This window comes from Mustela erminea, chromosome X, assembly GCF_009829155.1.
Source record: "Mustela erminea isolate mMusErm1 chromosome X, mMusErm1.Pri, whole genome shotgun sequence".
Lineage (NCBI taxonomy): Eukaryota > Metazoa > Chordata > Mammalia > Carnivora > Mustelidae > Mustela > Mustela erminea.
Window position 1 is genome coordinate 21,341,182 of NC_045635.1, and position 17,640 is coordinate 21,358,821.

General features: G+C 46.1%; 2 protein-coding genes and 1 long non-coding RNA gene across 7 annotated transcripts in view; 2 read left to right on the forward strand and 1 right to left on the reverse strand.

Moving 5' to 3' along the window:
• Positions 1-652: 652 nt before the first annotated feature.
• On the reverse strand, positions 653-12,297 carry LOC116583214. Of its 2 annotated transcripts, none has more exons than XR_004282651.1 (6): positions 12,212-12,297; positions 10,288-10,402; positions 10,009-10,084; positions 8,491-8,550; positions 1,755-1,875; positions 653-748 (listed from the first exon to the last, which is right to left on the reverse strand). It is a non-coding gene; the product is annotated as an uncharacterized LOC116583214 (long non-coding RNA). The 2 variants fall into 2 exon arrangements; XR_004282650.1 differs by lacking the exon at positions 12,212-12,297 and adding an exon at positions 10,581-10,670.
• Positions 10,283-17,640, forward strand: part of LOC116583207 (melanoma-associated antigen B17-like) — a 64,760-nt gene continuing 57,402 nt past the window's right edge. The window contains exon 1 of the mRNA XM_032331240.1: positions 10,283-10,376. Within this exon, the coding sequence (XP_032187131.1) occupies positions 10,288-10,376 (89 nt within the window). The 5' untranslated portion in view covers positions 10,283-10,287. The remainder of the gene's footprint in view (positions 10,377-17,640) is intronic.
• LOC116583212 (melanoma-associated antigen B17-like) lies at positions 10,291-12,866 on the forward strand. 4 transcript variants are annotated; one of them, XM_032331246.1, is made up of 2 exons: positions 10,291-10,376; positions 11,744-12,866. In XM_032331246.1, exon 2 carries the CDS (start codon positions 11,781-11,783, stop codon positions 12,762-12,764), a length of 984 nt encoding a protein of 327 aa, XP_032187137.1. In that variant the 5' UTR covers positions 10,291-10,376; positions 11,744-11,780; the 3' UTR covers positions 12,765-12,866. The 4 variants fall into 4 exon arrangements, with proteins under 4 accessions (XP_032187137.1, XP_032187139.1, XP_032187140.1 ...); XM_032331248.1 differs by having other exon boundaries at positions 10,341-10,417; XM_032331249.1 differs by lacking the exon at positions 10,291-10,376 and adding an exon at positions 10,878-10,940.

Genomic DNA, 17,640 nt, shown 5'->3' on the forward strand with positions numbered 1-17,640 from the left:
AAAACTTCTCTATCATATACTAATTTTAAAAATTATTGTAATGCTTTATTGCCTAAGTTATCTGAGTACTACTGTATAATTCCTTATAAAATATTACCTAACTCTAGAGCCTGGTAATCTAAAATTTTAACTAAGAGTTGTGTTTCTCCTGAGTTTCCCTTAGTCATGTGAGTAACATCGGCACGATGGCTTAGGCCCTTCAGTAACTGCTCCATCTCCCCAAATAACTTTCTCACATGTGAGATACAGACACCCATGGCCATTATCTAGTTTCAAAATCTGATTAAGAGATGCCTATCAGCATCAACATGGTTGGAGCTGGAGGAGATTATGTTAGGTGAAGTAAGTCAAACAGAAAGATAATTACCATATGGTTTCACTTATTCGTGGAACATAAGGAACAGCATGGAGGACATTAGGAGAAGGAAGCGAAAAATGAAGAGGGGCAGAATCAGAGGGGGAGACGGATCATGAGACACTCTGGACTCCGGGAATCAAACTGAGGATTTTAAAGGAGAGGGGAATGGGGGATGGTTGAGTCAAAGTGAATGCGGTGACACTTGGTCTGTCCTCCTAAGAAACAGATTTGTTCCAGGCCCTACCTCTCAGACCAGGTCCACCTGCTTGGGGGGCCGTGTGTGGTCCACAGGGGGCCTGGGGTGAGGGGAGGCTATTACCTCAGCTCGTAGCCCAGCTCTCCCACTGCTCGCAGCCACTATATGTCTGGTCAGTAAAAAGGCTGCCCCACCTGGAAAAAAAAAAAAAATTTGCTGGTGGTCCCAGTACGAAGGGCTGGTTTTCCTCATATTGAAGTCAGAAAAATATAAGTTCTAGGATCTTTTGGTTAACCTACCCGTACTGACATTTAGCAGCTTAATACCTTTTTTTGTTTGCTTTGTCCCAAGTGACTAGTTCAACTACTCTTCATCCTGTTGCCTTTATTGGGAGTGCATCACCTTTTATTCAAATTCTGTTATTTTATAATTATGTTTATCATACTTCTTTCCTAGCTACTGGGTGTGTGGATGACATGGGAATCTTGTAGGTCGAATCTTGGCTAAGATATAAAGGGGACCCAGGCTAGAGCATGACTTGCCCAAACCTATGTCCTCAAACAGGGCAGGTTATTCATTAGCAGTTAACAAAGTTATGCCTTCATTCCTCTGTGCAGGGAGATCCACAAGGGAAGGCAACAATACAGCTAGAAGATCACTGCCTCCTTCTTTCCAGGACTTGATTTAATGTGGGGAAAAATAAAGAGAAGCAGGGAAGCAGAGAGTAGGGATAGCTGAGAAAAGGGCCTTTAATTCCTTTACTTCCTCCCCCCCCCCTGTTTTTCTTTCTGGCTATTCAAGTCATATTTAACTTTCCTATATGAATGATATGAATCCCATACATTCCAGTAACTCGTTTGGTTGAGATGAGGCCCTTTTGAGAACCCCTGCAAATACGTTAACTTATACAAATTAAAAGAAGTGTCCTCAGGCCACTGCAAGACAAGATTCTTCGAGGTATACGATTCCTAATGTGACAGAGAGAGGACATATTAAAGACAAAGAACTGTAGGTAATAATTCCAGCTTCCCATATTTTTCTATAATCAAAGCCAATGGTGATCCTAATGGGATTTTAGAGCCCACAGTCTCATGCTTAATTAAGAGAAAAATCTCGAATTCAGAGAGGTTGGTTTTTCTGACAAGTATTCCGAAAGAGCGGAGAGCCAGAAGGGAGACTTTATAAGTTAAAGTCTCTTACCTGACTATTGTGTGTCCACAGAACCTCTTACGTGATTCAGGAACTTCCAGAAGTCTTACTCTCATTGCCAAATTTGCTGGGGTATTCACTGGAAACAGAATCTCCTGCCAACTCAGAAATGCTTTTCCACAAAACACAGAAAAGAGAGAAAACAGTTTTATTTTTTAATAATAACTGAACCAGAATGTGACACCCATCACACTGCCAAAGAGAGGAAAAAGACAGAAAGCTATCTCCCCTTTTTATGGTAGCCAAATAGATACAAACCATTACATCCATGATCTTAAGCTAATAGTTAACTATTCCTCAAGTAAGAGGACTTGACAGCACCATTTACTACATATCGTTCATCCAAAAATCGCCTGGTAATTTGGGGCGGGGGAGAGCATCTTTGTTAGTTCATTGCCTTTATCCAAATAAATGGAAAAAAGAAAAACAGCTTCTCATTTCTTGGTGACAAGAGACAGTTTTTTACAACTTGGAGACAGGTGCTGAAGTGAAACTTTCATGGAGACTGGGAGACAGGGGTGCTATTTTACTTAATGTTCACATTTCAAGGGCCTGACTCCCAGTTACTTCAGAAAAAATTCCTAGGCTGCAAACTGGCAAGAAGTGTAATCAGCTCTTAAGAGTAACAAAGATCTCAGAGGGGCAGAGAAAGTATTTACTAGTTTGTTAAAATAAATGTTCTACAAGGAGTCTCATTTCTTGATCTGCACGAGGAAGAACTGAATTTTTTCTTTTTTTTTTTTTTTACTGGGGTGTAATTGACATATCATATTTTATTAGTTTCAGGTGTACATGATTCAATATTGGTACTTTTTTCTTATTTTAAATTTTTATTTGCCCTTAGGCCCTAAAGGGGTATGGGACTCCCTTAACTCTCGATATTATATAACACTCCAATTTTGTTAACAGAAATGCTCTTGCTATGTGGGGGACCCTGAAGAAAAAGCCTGTGATGCTGTCAAGTGCCTGCGGAGAGGGCCCGTATGGGTTGGGTCTCATGTCGTGGAACTGCAGCCTAGCCTTTAGCCAACAGCTGACAACAACCACCAGAACAACAAAACCACATCAGCTCTGACCACCACTGCGCACAATGTGAGGGAGCTCAGATTTATTTCTAGTTTAGCCTTCAGCTGACCACACAGCTTACATGACACCCTAGATGCCGCTAGGTAATACTCTAAAGCAGAGACCAAAGTCGACTTTTACCTGGACATCTTACCCCTAGAAACTGTGAGATAATAAAGTTATGTTTATCCTACTAAGTTGGTGCTGATTTGCTATGCAGCAGCAGTACAAAATGAAGACAAGGGACGCCTGTGTGGCTCGGTCAGTTAAGCGTGTGCCTTCGGCTCAGGTCATGATCTCAGGGTTCTGGGATTGAGTCCTACTTGAGGCTCCTTGCTCAATAGGGAGTCTGCTTCTCTCTCTACCTGTCACTCCCCTGCTTGTGTTCTCTCTCTCTCTCTCTGTCTCTCTCTGGTAAATAAAATCTTGAAAAAAAAAAAAAAGAAAAGAAAATGAAGACAAAAGGAGCTAACCATATTTACTTGGATGTTAACTCTTTCTTTCAGTCTTCATCCCTTTGTATACCAAGGTTTTAAGCCTAAAGTAGTTATCTGATGACAGGTAAAAATAGGTTCATGAAACATTTGAGTAAGTATGGAGAAACTGTTCACTCTGTCAAAGTTGAGGGAGGGTACCTGGAAGGAATAATGTAGATCCAAGGTAAAGGCAGGCCTTGTTCTGGGCTGAGAGCTGCCCCTGATCATATCAATGAGAAAACCAACATCATCTTCCTCCATTTCTCCCCAAAGTCAGATCCTCTGCACTTACTTCTGGATGACTCTTTCCACAATGAAGGACAGACTGGTAGAATTAAGTCTTTCTCACTAGAATTCCAGATACCATTTAGACTGTGGAGAGTCCCCATTCACACACCTCCAGACACAAGTGGTAGTTCGCTTGCTGGAGGAGGAGGTACTCACAGTGAACTCAGTCAACGCCATCTGCCCACTATGGAATCATGGCCACTCCCTGCTTCCTGACGTCCCTCTGCTCAGAGTAGCCTGAGATGACAACGAGGAGAAGAGAAGTCCTCCTTGCTCCCAAAGTACTCTGAACCCTACTGTGGGTCTCCACGTGAGACCAGATAAATAGCAGAATCTACGGGACAACTCCACAGGTGTAAAAAAAGGTGAGAGGCCAAAGAAGACCTAAATAGACATTTTGCCAAAGCAGACATCCAGATGGCCAAAAGATACATGAAAACATGTTCAACATCATTAATCATCAGGGAAACGCAAATCAAAACCACAACAAGGTATCACCTTACACCTGTTAGAATGTCTACCATCAAAATGACAAGAAATAACAAGCGTTGACAATGACGTGGAGAAAAAGGAGCCATCTATGTGCTGTTGGTGGGAACGTAAATGGGTACAGCAACTCTGAAAAACAGTACAGAATTCCTCAAAACATTAAAAACAGAAATACCACAGGGTCCAATAGTTCTATTGGGTATTTACCCAAAGTAAACAAAAACACTAATTCCAAAAGATATACGCACCCCTATGTTAACTACATTATTTATTATGGCCAAGGTATGGAAGCAACCTAAGTGTCCATCAAAAGATAGATGGATAAGGAAAATGTTTTACACACACACACACACACACACACAGATATTACTCAGCCATAAAAAAGGATAAGCTTCTGTCATTTGAGACAACAGAGATCAACTTAGAGGACATTATGCTAGTGAAATAAGTCAGACTGAGAAAGCAAATACCATATGATTCCACTCCTAAGTAGAACCTAAACCAAAACCAAATGAAAACAAAGCAAACAAAACAAAACAAAAAACCCCAACCAAACAAAACAAAACCCCAAAAGAACAAAGGAAAAGCGGTATCAGACCTATAAATATAAAGAACAAACTGATGGTTGCCAGAGAGGAAGGGGATGGGGGTTGGGCAAAATTGGTGACGGGGAGCTATGGGATTCCAGTTGTGAAATGAATAAATCATGGGGGAAAAAGTCACAGCATAAGAAATATAGTCAGTGACACTGTACTATTAATATAATAGGACAGACAGTAGCCACACTTGTGGCAAACATAGCATAATACATAAACTTGTCAAATCACTAAGCTGTACACCTGAGTCTAATGTGACATTATGTGACAACTACACTCAAATTTTAAAAAAAGGTAAAGTATTAAAAAAAGGTGGAGGGGGGAGGTGGAGAGTCCCTGGCTCCCGGTGTTCTCACCCCATAGCAGGAGTACTCGTTCTACTGGAGGAGGAGGTGGGACACTTCTCCCATCCCATCTGCAAGAGCTGGAACCTTCTCTAAATTCCAGATGCCTTCTTGGTTCTCTTTAGTGTGTCTGTAGTCAGTCCGACACCCCTGGTCACCACCACTACTACTACTACTACTACTACTACTACTACTACTATTACTACTACTACTGTCTATAACACTAGGGTCCAGGTTATGCTTTCTTAAGGTCCAGAGATGGACACGTCAGTCAGGGACTAGGGCAGGGGAGGATAGGATGGATGGATCACCAGCCCAGGGAACTTTCTCCCAAGCTGGCACTAAGCACATAAGCACTCCTCTTTGAAAGTGAAGGCCCATAATGGTAATCAGGCCAGATAAGCAGGGGACAAGGGGGCTGAACAAGCTGCCATGTCTTCTCTTCCTCTCCAGCTCACATCATCTCCAGTCTGTTACTCAAGTGACTGATGTCCCCAAGTTCTTTCATCTCTTTCCATCCAAATGTTTTACCTGACCCATGCTGGTGTCCTTCTAGTTGACAGACTATACGATCTTTTTGCTCTTCTCACCTGTGACGTAATACTGAAAACTGTCATAATATAAATAATGGAAAGTTTTTTTAATCCCTTCTAGAACTGAATTTTGTGTCTAGCATGAGGGAAGTGTTATAGTGGTATTCTTTTTCAGTTTGGATTTCCAGTTGCTCCAGTGTCCTATCTTAGTTTAAAAAAAAAAAAATCTGTTCTTTCTCTACTTCTCAACAATGACAGTTTTAATAATCAGAAGTTCACATATAAGTGGGTGTTGTGGGACACTCTATTCAGTTCTATTGGTTTCTTTGTTTATACTGACACATAGCACACATTTTTAATTACTACGGTTTCTAAAAAATGGTTCTTAATGTCTAGTAGAGTAAGTCCTCCTATTTTTCTTTATTAAGAGCTCTTTGATTATTTTTGGTAATTTGTAAGTAAATTTAAAGCTCAGAATCAGCTTGTCAAACTTCATATACAAAAGCTATGTAGTTTCTTTTGGGGAGACTGGGTATTAATCTACCCTGTAGATTACATTTGGGCAGAATTAACAAGTTTACAATATTAAGTACTTCTTTCCATGAACAGGATAATCCTCTTTATTCAGGTTTTCATTAGTTTGTTGATATAGCAGTTGTATATATTTCATTTTTATTATGTAATTTATATATAAATACATATATTAGATGCCAGTATTTGTTATGGTACTTTACAAGCTATTGTTCCTTAATTTCATGGTCAAACATCTTGTTGCTGAAGAATTAAAGTGTATGTTTTTATCCTGATCTCTTACTCAAGAACTTTTACAAATACTTTTATTGATATAACAGATTATCCTTATTTGTGGTTTCTGTAGGTATCCTTTACTTGTAACATACGTTTTTTTAATCATGAATGAGTGGTAAATTTCATAAAACACTATGATTGATTTTTTTTTTAATTTGAACTCCTTTCATTCCTAGGAAAAACTTCAATCGATCACATATGTGTGTGTGTATATATGCATACTAAAAAGTTTCAGGAGTATAATGGAGAGACTTACTCAACTTAAAAAAATTTCAAGTATTACACATAAAGGTCTATAGTGTTAGCTGTGGGAAAGAGCCCAAATGCTACTTGGGTATGATAGCACTAAACAGATTTACCAGAAAAATATTTAAAGCCTCCAAATGATTCAAGAGTTATTGAAACAGCAGCACATTACATCCAGATAATTAGAAGGCAGAAATAATGAAGACAAATGCAGAAATGATGACGCAGATGACAGCAGAGTCAACTAACGAAAGCCAGGTTCTTTACAAATATTTCTGGAGCACCTTCTGTAGGTCTTACCAGTTATAAAAGAAAGAAGCAGAAACAAGTGATAGTAAATAAAATTCTACCAAGTGTGTGTGTAGAGGAGATTTACAGGCTGTAATTAACACTCTAAATACTTTTACCGTGATGTCAGGATAACAAAAGGTAGATAAGGAAAAGATTCTACCTAGAGAGTTATTTTAGCTAACAGAGACAAAGGAATGACAGAATTACCATTGGGCAGCCCCTGATGGATTAACGGATGAGGGTGATGCTCCTCAGTGACTGCTAACATCACCATAAAGGGATCACAGACATTATGTACTTCCTAATGGAAGTGCACAGCGGGCCCTCTGGAGAAGTGTTACCACTAAACAAACAAACAAACTTTAATCCGATTAAGCTTCTTCCTGTTACTGCTGAGACTTGTTGATGCTGAGAACCAGGTACATGGGGTTCAATATTCCGTTCTCTGCATGTTTGAGAATTTCAGTGATAATGTGATTTTCTTTTAAATAGCATGCCTTTAAATTTAAAAATCCAAGAGAAATGGACTATTTTTCAGCAAAAGAGAAATGGTTAAATCGGTTCATACATAAATAGAAAACTTATGTTAACCATATAAACTAAAACTGTAGGTAAAACACAAGGTACCCTCAAAATGTTCCCGGACCAGCCAAATGTGAAGTCTTACACCAAACGGTGAAGGAGAAACGAATAAAACTTCTATATAAACTCTATCAAACTATACAAAAAGGGGAAATGACTTGCCTGCTCTAATGCCTTAGCTGTCTTTGATACAAAGACCAAATAAGGATATCCTGAAAAAAATAGCACTTGACCTGGGCTCACTCCTACTGAGACAAATAACATAAACAACTTCACAGCATATGCAATACAGTGGCCAATAAAGACAGAAGTCCAAGGAATGCAAAGACGGTATCATGTTAGAAAACATGAATCAGAATTCACTACACGAAGAGGGGGAGAAGCATCTGACAATGTGCAGGGGTAAAGAAAGAACTTTTGACAGAAATTCTGCACCATTACATGATACTAACTTTTAGTAAACTTCTTCAATGGAATTTCCATGTTGTAAGATCATGAGTAAAATGTGAAATATTAGAAGCATTCCCAACAAAGTTTGCAAAAACAGAATTATAGTCCCACAAACTGGGACATGAATGCATAGCAGGGCAAGCCATGCACAAGAATGAGAAAATAAGAGGTATAAATAATACAAAGAAACAGATAATAATACTAATCTCATAACTAATATATCTAAGTAATAAGCAAACATAATATTCAAATATATAAGGAATGTCAAATTGCTAGTATATACAAAATCCCTGTAGTAAAATCTGAAGTCTGGTCACACAAAATGAATCCCGAATCAGGACACGTAGGGATGACGTACCATTTATAACAGCAACAGACCTAAAAGGCACCAAAAAATGAAACCTCACAAAACTGCAGGTATTTATGGAGGCAACTAAAAAAATGTACTGATAGAGAAAGAAAATGTTCCAAATGGAGCTGTAAAATATGTTTATTCAGGGGAAGAAAATAGTGTACAGATATAAATTCTCCTTAAATTATTTAAAGATTTAGAGCCTCACCTGTAGCTTCCAAGATGAAAACTGATCTCAGGCCGCTGTTTCCTGTGCCCAGAATCAGCCCTTGGAAAAAGTAAAGGAATAAACAAAACAAGATCAACAACAGTAATACTGCGAAAGCCCTGAGGGGCACCAAGTGTGCACTGAACTAGGACTTGTTTGGGGGCAGGCCCTGAAGTTGGGACAGGTCTGTAGAAGACAGCACTGGTGGGTGGAAAGATTTTAGGTTTATCCTTGATTTTCCCAGCTTTGCCCTGGGATACTCAATTACTGGTGCTTCACGGAAGGAACCTCTCTGAAGGCAGCTAGCTCCTCAGGGCCCATATGCCAGGACTCTAGGGTATACCAGGACGGCACCAAAGTTTGGGTTGGTTGAGGCGGTCTGAGTCAGTGGGTCTGGACACTGCCTTAATAACTACTATAAATTTCTTTTGTTGGGGAGGACTGGACCTTTATTTCTTATAGCCATCTCAGTAGATTTTAAGGCATGAATGAAAATAGAACACTTGAGATCTAGTCTCTTAGCAAATTTCAGGTAAATAACACATTATTATTAACTACAGTCACTGTGCTGTACAGGTTTCCAGAACTTACTCATAACTGAAAGACTGTACCCTTTCCTGAGTATCTCTCCCTCTCCTGTCACCACCCAGCCTCTGGTAACCACCATTCTCCTCTGTTACTGTGACTTATATCTTTGTTCTCTCTAGATTCCACATGTAAGTGAGATCATATAGTATTTGTTTTCCTGGGTCTGCTAGTTTCACTTAGCATCATGTCCCCCTGATTCATGCATGCTGTTAAAAATGGGATTTCTTAGAATACACATGAAAATGGTAACTATGGAAAGCCATAGGTTGACTAGTTTTTGATAATCATTTCAGTGTATGCTCATATGAAGGCATCACATTGTGTGTGTATATAAAATTTTTATATGTTCAAAATGTAAATATTGAAATAGAATACAAGTATCATAGTAGTTATACAAAAGGCAGAAACTTACCCCTGAAACTTTCAGAAATGACAGTGATGTCAGCCAGGAGAGGCCCTAGGGTAAGCGATCAGGCTTAGAAGCACCCCAGTTTCTCCACAGGGTTCTTGAGGACCATGCTGGGGTGGGGGTGGGGGGCGGCACTGCATTTACAAAAGGGAAGAACTCTAGGACTGTAAAGAACTTCATTCAAGATCCCTATCCCAGAACACTGGACCCCAGAGGATTCTCATTTTCCTGCAGCCACCTCTGGAAGACCTTAGGGAGGAGTAGCCCAAAGAAGTACACCTTTAGTTCACATCAGGAATCACAGGGACTTGATGGCATTTATATGAGGGGTTGACCTCAAATAAGCAGACGGAGATTGCCCAGCACCCACAAGCGATCAAGGAAAGACACTGAGAGACGATTCAGGGAGTGAAGTCCTCATCAAAATGCAGAGCCCCCCCCAAAAGCTACCAGCTTCTGACTGTTAGACTGGGGAAGCCCCGGGCATGGCAGCTAAGCTAAGACACCCAAATACTTCTTACCGGAGGTTGGGAATGAAACAACACCCTTGATTTCAGGCCAGCACACTCAGCACAGCAGAGGAAGAATTCACTGGACCTGCTAAGACCCAGCGAAAGCCTTTGTGAGTCCTGCGGGACTCCCCCCTACAATCCAGCACACCACACACGACCCACATCACTCCCTACCCTGCCCAAAGAGCCCCGCCCACAGAGCCCCATCCACAGAGCCCCGCCCACAGAGCCCCACCCACAGAGCCCCGCCCCCACCTCCCAGGGTCCTCCTCCGGGGCCCAGACCCACATGACCGGAAGTGGACCTCCTGGCCCTCGAGAACTTCCTCCAGACCACGCCGTGGGTAGTGAGGCCTTGTCGGAAAGCTCCTGCCTAGGGTGAGCCCAAACTGGGGACCTGTACACTGTTAGGGGTTGAGGTGCGAGGAGTCCTGGGTTACAACTTTGGGGATACACCTTCGACAACCCCCCAGCCCCAAATCCCCCGGAAAGAGGGGTCTAACAGGCCCTGTCCGCTCCGCCCCTGCTCTCGGGGCTTGGAGGCCCCAACATGGCGGTTAAGCCCCAGGTTCCTTCACTTACCTCGCGGTGTCTCAGGGATTGCAGGCGTTGTCCCGGGACTGCCAGACTCTGGCTCAGCTCAGCACAGGCAGAGACCCCCAGGCCTACCGGCGGGAAGGAGACGGCCTTTGTGACGATTGGGGGGAATCCATACCCCAGAACAGAGGCCACGCGGAGTCTCCGCCTTGGCCTGGGAGGGTCCGGGCTGGTCTAAAGACTGAGGTGCTGCCTCACTTTGTGCTCCAGAAACTCGGGGAGGTGGGGGCCGAGGTCTAGGGGGCTGGCTGCCGGTCAGCAGAGGGAGGATTTCCCGGTCGTGCTGGGACTCAGGGTGAGGACCTTCCGGCTCCTAATGAGTCTCCAGCACCTGCCGCCATTAGCGTGAGTGGCCAGAAGCGGGGCAAGGGAGGACCCGGAATGAGGACTGCAGGAAGCAGGAACAATAGGGCTTGTCCTCTCCTGTCTCCAGCACCTGCCGCCATTAGCGTGAGTGGCCAGAAGCGGGGCAAGGGAGGACCCGGAGTGAGGACCGCGGGAAGCAGGAACAATAGGGCTTGTCCTCTCCTGTCGATCCTTAATAGGCCCAGAAAGGGACGTCAGGCCGAGACATCCCATCATTTCTCCCATCAGGTCTCAGGCAGGTTTCAGCTTTAATTCGCAGGGCAGCCTGCAGTCAGAGGAAGGGAGGGTCCCAGGTCCTACACGGAATCAGAGTGGGGGTTCTGCGTCATTCCGAGGATCCCACGAACTCAGGGCAGAGAAGTCCTCCCATCAGTGGTCAGCACTAGGTGCCCCTGACTTCAGTGGTGGGCTGAAGGCTCCCTCCTTCCCTTCTTGAGGGTACCATGGAAGATCCCAGGTCGCCTTCAGAGCAGGGGAGGAGGGTGGGGGCCCAGGTCTTCCCGACACTTAACAGGGGACCCACCCCACACCCTACATGGACACTGGGGTCTTCACTGTTAGAACACTGCCGTCACCCTGGTAACATCCAGGCAGGGCTGGCTGGCTGGGGCCCAAGGCTCACACCACCTTCCTCTTCAGGGCCCAGGCTGACCAGGGTAACAGGAGCCCTGTGGGGTCCTATTGCAGTGCCCTGAGGGACCCTGCAGGGGCGGCCGTGGGCAAAGCCAGGGTGGGATCTCTCCGCTGAAGGGGCTTCCCCCACCTCACTGCCCCCCCCCCAGGTGTCCTCGCTGCTGACCAGCCCTGACCAGTGTCGCCATGCCTCGGCGCCAGAAGAACAAGGCCCGTGTCCGGGAGAAACGCCACCAGGGCCGCGGTGAGGCTCAGGGTGTCGGGGGTGCTCCTGCTGCTGTAGCAGCAGCAGCAGAGGAGGAGCCCCCCCGCGCTCCCCCGGGCTCCCCAGAGGAGGCGGGTCCATCTTCACCATCCGAAGGTGGACCCGCCCCTGGGTCTCCTGGTGCAGGGTCCCCAGGCCTGCCAGGCAGCCAGGGCGCCGAGAACCCGGCCGCGGCTGCGGCCCCGGCCGCCCCTCTGGCCATTCGCAAAACGCCCCTGATCCGCAAGGCCAGCATGCTGGTGCAGTTCCTGCTGGAGAAGCACAGCTCCGGGGAGCCCCTGATGCGCGCGGCGCTGCTGAAGATCATCGGCAGGAAATACCGCGAGCACTTCCCCGAGATCTTCAGGCTCACCTCCCAGCGCATGGAGCTGGTCTTCGGCCTGGAGGTCCGGGAGGCCGACGACCGCGGCCAGTCCTACACGCTGGTCAGCAAGCTGGCCCAACCGGGCGAGGGCACCCTGGGCGGCGGCAGCAAGGGGCTGCCCAAGTCCGGCCTCCTGATGGCGCTCCTGGGCGTGATCTTCATGAAGGGCAACCGTGCCAGCGAGGAGGAGGTCTGGGAGTTCCTCAACGTGCTGGGCGTGCAGGAGGGCAAGAGGCACCTGGTCTTCGGTGAGCCGCGCAAGCTCATCACCCGAGACCTGGTGCGCCAGGGCTACCTGGAGTACCGCCCGGTGCCCTCCAGCGACCCTCTGCGCCACGAGTTCCTGTGGGGCCCGAAGGCCCGCGCGGAGACCAGCAAGATGCAGGTGCTGCAGGTCCTGGCCAAGATCAACGACACGGTGCCCAGCTCTTACCCCCAGCTGTACGAGGAGGCTCTGCTAGACGAGGAGGAGCGCGTGGGGGCCAGACCCCAGGCCAGGGGGCCTGCCACGAAGGGGGCCCGTAGCAGGCGCCGCGTCTAGTCAGGCAGTCGGGGCGGCTGCTTTTCCCTGGGGTGGAAGAGGGCACCTTTCCAGTAGTGCAGAGCCCTAGGGATCGGAGGGAAAAAAAGCATAGATGTTCCTCCTGTTGTTCTAAACTGTTAGCTTCTATAAGCATACATAGTTATACTTATTTAGGTGTTCTCAAATGGTTTTTTTTTTTTCTTGTAATAGTTCATTTAGCTCTAGAATATAAACTTAAGAATGGCATAGATCTCATTTATTGCTGTCTCACAAGGGAGAGATATAGGTTTGGTATATGAAAAAGAAAGTCACAAACCATCTATACTATATGTATGATCCAAAAGCAGATAACATGGCATTGCAAATAGGCATTTCATGAAAATGTGAAAGAAGAACACAGTAAAATACTTAGGAACACAAAATAGAGAAAAAAATTGTTAAAATGTGTTTTAAACAAAAATAAAATAAAATGTGTTTTAATTCATGGTTTGCCTCTTCCTTTTGGTCTTAGTGAAAAATAAGATACTTTAGTTAGCTTAAGAATGTTTGTTTTTGTCCTTGTGTACTGTACATTCTCTGCTATCTACAGTATTAAAAATAAACTCCAGACGCCTGGGTGGCTCAGTTGGTTAGGCAGCTGCCTTCGGCTCAGGTCATGATCCCAGCGTCCTGGGATCGAGTCCCACATCGGGCTCCTTGCCCTCCGCAGGGAGCCTGCTTCTCCCTCTGACTCTGCCTTCCACTCTGTCTGCCTATGCTCGCTCTCGCTCACTCTCTCTCTGACAAATAAATAAATAAATCTTTTAAAAAAAAAAAAAACCTTAGATGGGAGGGTGGTATTTTGGGGGTTGATAATAACTGCCATTCATTCAGACCCAGTATTTCTTAAAGAGTATGCCAAGTGCTTTATATAGTACAGAAATGCCAATGTTCCTATAGGATAGGGCTTAGCAAACTTCATTTACAGATAAAATGACTTGTAAGTATCTCAAGTTCAAAGGAGTGGCAAGTGACCTCGCTGGGACTGGATCCCTGGTCTGGATTGGTCCCGATCAGTCTAGAGACCCATGCTCTGCCTCTCTTTCAGCCTGAGCCAGACCTTTTATTTTGTTTTTCTTCCTCTTACTCCAAAATATATCTCATGGATAAACAAAACCCTGACCCAAAGTAGTGTTTTGGAATACACAGCCACAGTAATAGTAATGCTAAGTAAATGAGTAGTGTGAAGAAAGAAAAGAAATGATAAGAGTCTCATAGGCCTTAATTGAATTTAAGGTGAGGACAATGAATGCTGATGAATGGACCCCCATAACAGAAAGGGCCATACAGAGGCCGCAGGCAGGGTAAGCCACGGAAAGCAGGCTGACTTCCCCCCTCTAGTGTCTCAGAAAGATGACAACCTTGGTGAAAGGCGGGCAGACTTAGGCTACCCATAGTCAAGGTCAAAAACCTGAGCAAGGACTAAGGGGCTACTAACTCCAGAAGACTGGAGTGTCATAAAATTCTGCCCCTACTATCATGTTTCAGAAGATCCTAACAGCCCTGTGCAGATAGGATTCATTCTTCCAATTTGGAGCTTCCAAGCAGGTAATGGCCTTAGTCTGAGGAGTATGGCCTTTTCAGGCGAGTGGAGGGTAGAGCCCCACGTTTAGTCATGAGTCAAGATGAAGGATGAGGAGCTAGGGGACCACTCACCCCAGGATCGAGGAGAATGCCCAGACTCCCACCCTTGTTGTCAGACCTAGGAGGCCCAGGGCAAAGCTTTCCAGCTGAGGTGTCCCTGTTTCCATGGGACGTGGACTCATGGAGGAGAGGGCCTTTGTCTAATGGGAGCAGCCTTCCTCAGTAGAAGGTGGAAACCTACTTCCTCATTGGAGTCAAGCTGATCACTCCAAAGGAAGATAAGTGGACCCCAACCAGAACAGAAGGGGCCACACAGAGCCCCACCACTGATGTCTTCCCTCAGTAAACCCAGAAATGGCAGCATGATGAGGCCTACTCACTTCCTTTAAGGGCCATCTCAGTGAGGTGGGGCACTTGGCATAAAGAACAAACATTAGGTTAGCAAAGGAAGATATTCCCCGTCACACCAAGAACCAAGGACAGGGCCCTACGTAAGAGGGAACCATCCAGATCATAACAGTGGTGACACAACAGGATACCTCTCCTACTGTCAGCTATGTGACCACAGGAAGTTTTGCCACGTAAGGCAATCCTAGGTGGTCAGAGGGAATGGAAGGAGTTAGTGTGAGAGAACAGGCTCCCAGGTCATAGAAAGAATCAGTGTAAAGACTCTGAGTGAGGACTAGGGAAACACGAAAACACCCAACCGAAGACAGAGAGAGGAACAAACTTGCCACCATCCTTTCAGACCTGAGGAACTCTAGGAAGGAGTATTCATATGTGTCACCCGCTGGCTTCCAGCCCCGGGGGACTTAGGTCAGTAGGAGGAGGCATCATAGATCTTGAGAGAGTGAGGACTATAGGCATCACCAGCCTCAGAACAGTAGAGTCCCATAGTTTTGTCCCTTGCTATTAGCTCTCAGAATCTCCAAACAGCTGTGACTAGAGGCAACTTACCTGACTTCCACTTCTGGGGACTCAGGGCAGTAAGGTCCGTGGTCTGAAGCTAGCATAGGGACAATTTCTAGGTTGTGCCAGAGTTAAGGGTAAGAAGCCTGCAAATGGAGCAGTGCATGAAAACCATAACAATGGGGGCAGGGCTGTCAGTCCTGGGAGATATTTGGCTAGCTGGCAAGCAGAGCAAAAGAGCAACTCTCAGTTCTTATTGGGGTGACAGAGATATGAGGACAGTAATAGGCCAAGAGAGGAAGGAACGAGGCCACCTCTGAGTCAGTGAGGAACCTGAGTGAGGACCAGTGTGGCGAACCATCACCAGCTCCAGGTTTGCCTACCGCAGGCAGGTATGGCCCAATATGGCTCTCCTCACTCTTTCTGGTGGGTCTCCGAGAGTTGTGGCCTTACTATGAGGAGATGACTTCAGGCCTCCTAAGATTCAACCTGAGAACGCTGACTGAAGACTTGGGGGTGGGGGCCACAGCCCAGCCCCTGAATGAAGGAGACAACAAAGAGTCCAGCTTTGCCCCTGCTTTCAGCACTTTAAGGTTCAGGGCAGGGGTGACAAGCAGGAGGTCCCCTATCCCTCCTTTACCTCATGTCTAAGGAAGGTAAAATCCTTAGTCAGAAGGTAAAGCCACTAGAGGACAGAAGGGTGGGCCCCAGCCCCTAGGTGGCACACTGAGTAGACTCCTTACTCTAGAACACAGGAGACCCCATGGCCAGCCCCTGCTGTCACCCCAGTAATGCCCAGACAGGGCTGGCTGGCTGGGGCCCGAGGCTCACGCCACCTTCCTCCTCAGGGTGCTCAGGGCCCAGGCTGATCAGGGTAACAAGAGCCCTGGGGGGTCCTAGAGCAGTGCCCCTGGGGGACGCTGCAGGGGCGGCCGTGGACAAAGCCAAGGTGGGATCTCTCCGCTGAAAGGGCTCCTCCCGCCTCACCATCCCCCTCTCCAGGTGCCCTCGATGCCTGCTAGCCCTGCCCAGCGCCCTCAGGCCGCAGGCGCAGGACAGCAACCTTCACCTCCATGGGAATGCCCCTGGGGTCTTGAGGGTATGCAGTCTACTGCAGCAGCAGCCAAGGAGTCCCCCATTCTCCTCCTTGTTTGGGGGGTACTCCCCAGAGGTCCCCTGTTGCTGGCACTCCCCTCGAGCCACAGGGATCCTCTCCACCACTATGGCTACTGTAGTCTGGGGGCTGCTGCCACGTAAGGGAGACCGTGAACTGCACTGTACGTTGCACAGAAATGTCAAATTAAAAGAACGGGTGAGGCAGAGGGGAGGTTCCTGATGAGAGCAGCCTCAGGCAAATGCTCTGAAGCGAGGCACTGTGGAGCCTGGTGACACTGCCCCTGTCTTCCAGGAGGTCATTTTAAGTTAAGCAGGAGAGCGGACGAGATGAAGTTTTGAGAACTGGAAACAAGGAACTGACCCTCAGATGGTGGGTCTCAGAGTTGAGAGACTGAAGACTAGGATGAAAAACTGAAAAAAGTAACGTACTAGTTACTTTGGGATGGTGGGTAAAGCAGAGAACATCCCTCCCTGCGGCAGGAACAGAAAGGGCCCCGTGCTCTGGTCCCAGTGCATGTGAACACAGTGCACGAACCAGGGATTTTATGGACATGATCTCTAGGAAATTTCTAAGAAACAAAGGTGACACTCCTCTGAAGGGAGATGTCACTTTACTGTCTTTGCTCTGGCCCGGGAAAGCCAGAACCTACTCCATTAAAGGCGCAGTCTATTCATTAAATTATTTTGAGAGTAATCTGGCAAACCTCTAAAGAAAGGCTAGACTTTCGGTGGTGGTGAAATGAATAAAAATAGGGATGGTTTGGCTGTAAAGGCATCTGAGAGGGAAACTGTTGGCCCCTGACACAAATACTAGGACCTCTGAATTACATCTAGTTGGGGGAGACTGTTCCACACTCAAATTAAATAACATATTTTCATTTCTTCCAAAGGCATAGCATGTTTTCTGACATCTCATAAAATTAAAAGAAAAAATCCCAAAGGAGTTGGTATTATTCTCTGGGGTCATATTTATCATAGCAACAAATCCCGTTCTTTTAAAGATCACTGTATCGGGCGCTTTTGCAAACATCGCATCTATTTCCAGGGTCCTACCAAATGGGACACCTCAGACTCACTTTGCAGATGACAAACCTACAATTTTGTCAAGTTCATCTGGCTTGTAAGTGACAGTGCTGGGACTAGAGCCCTGGTCTGAATGTGTCCTGAGGCCACACTGTGCCACTCCTCCCAGCTGAAGACACACCTAGCGTCCCTTATTCCACTTTTCTTCCCACTACTCCACAAC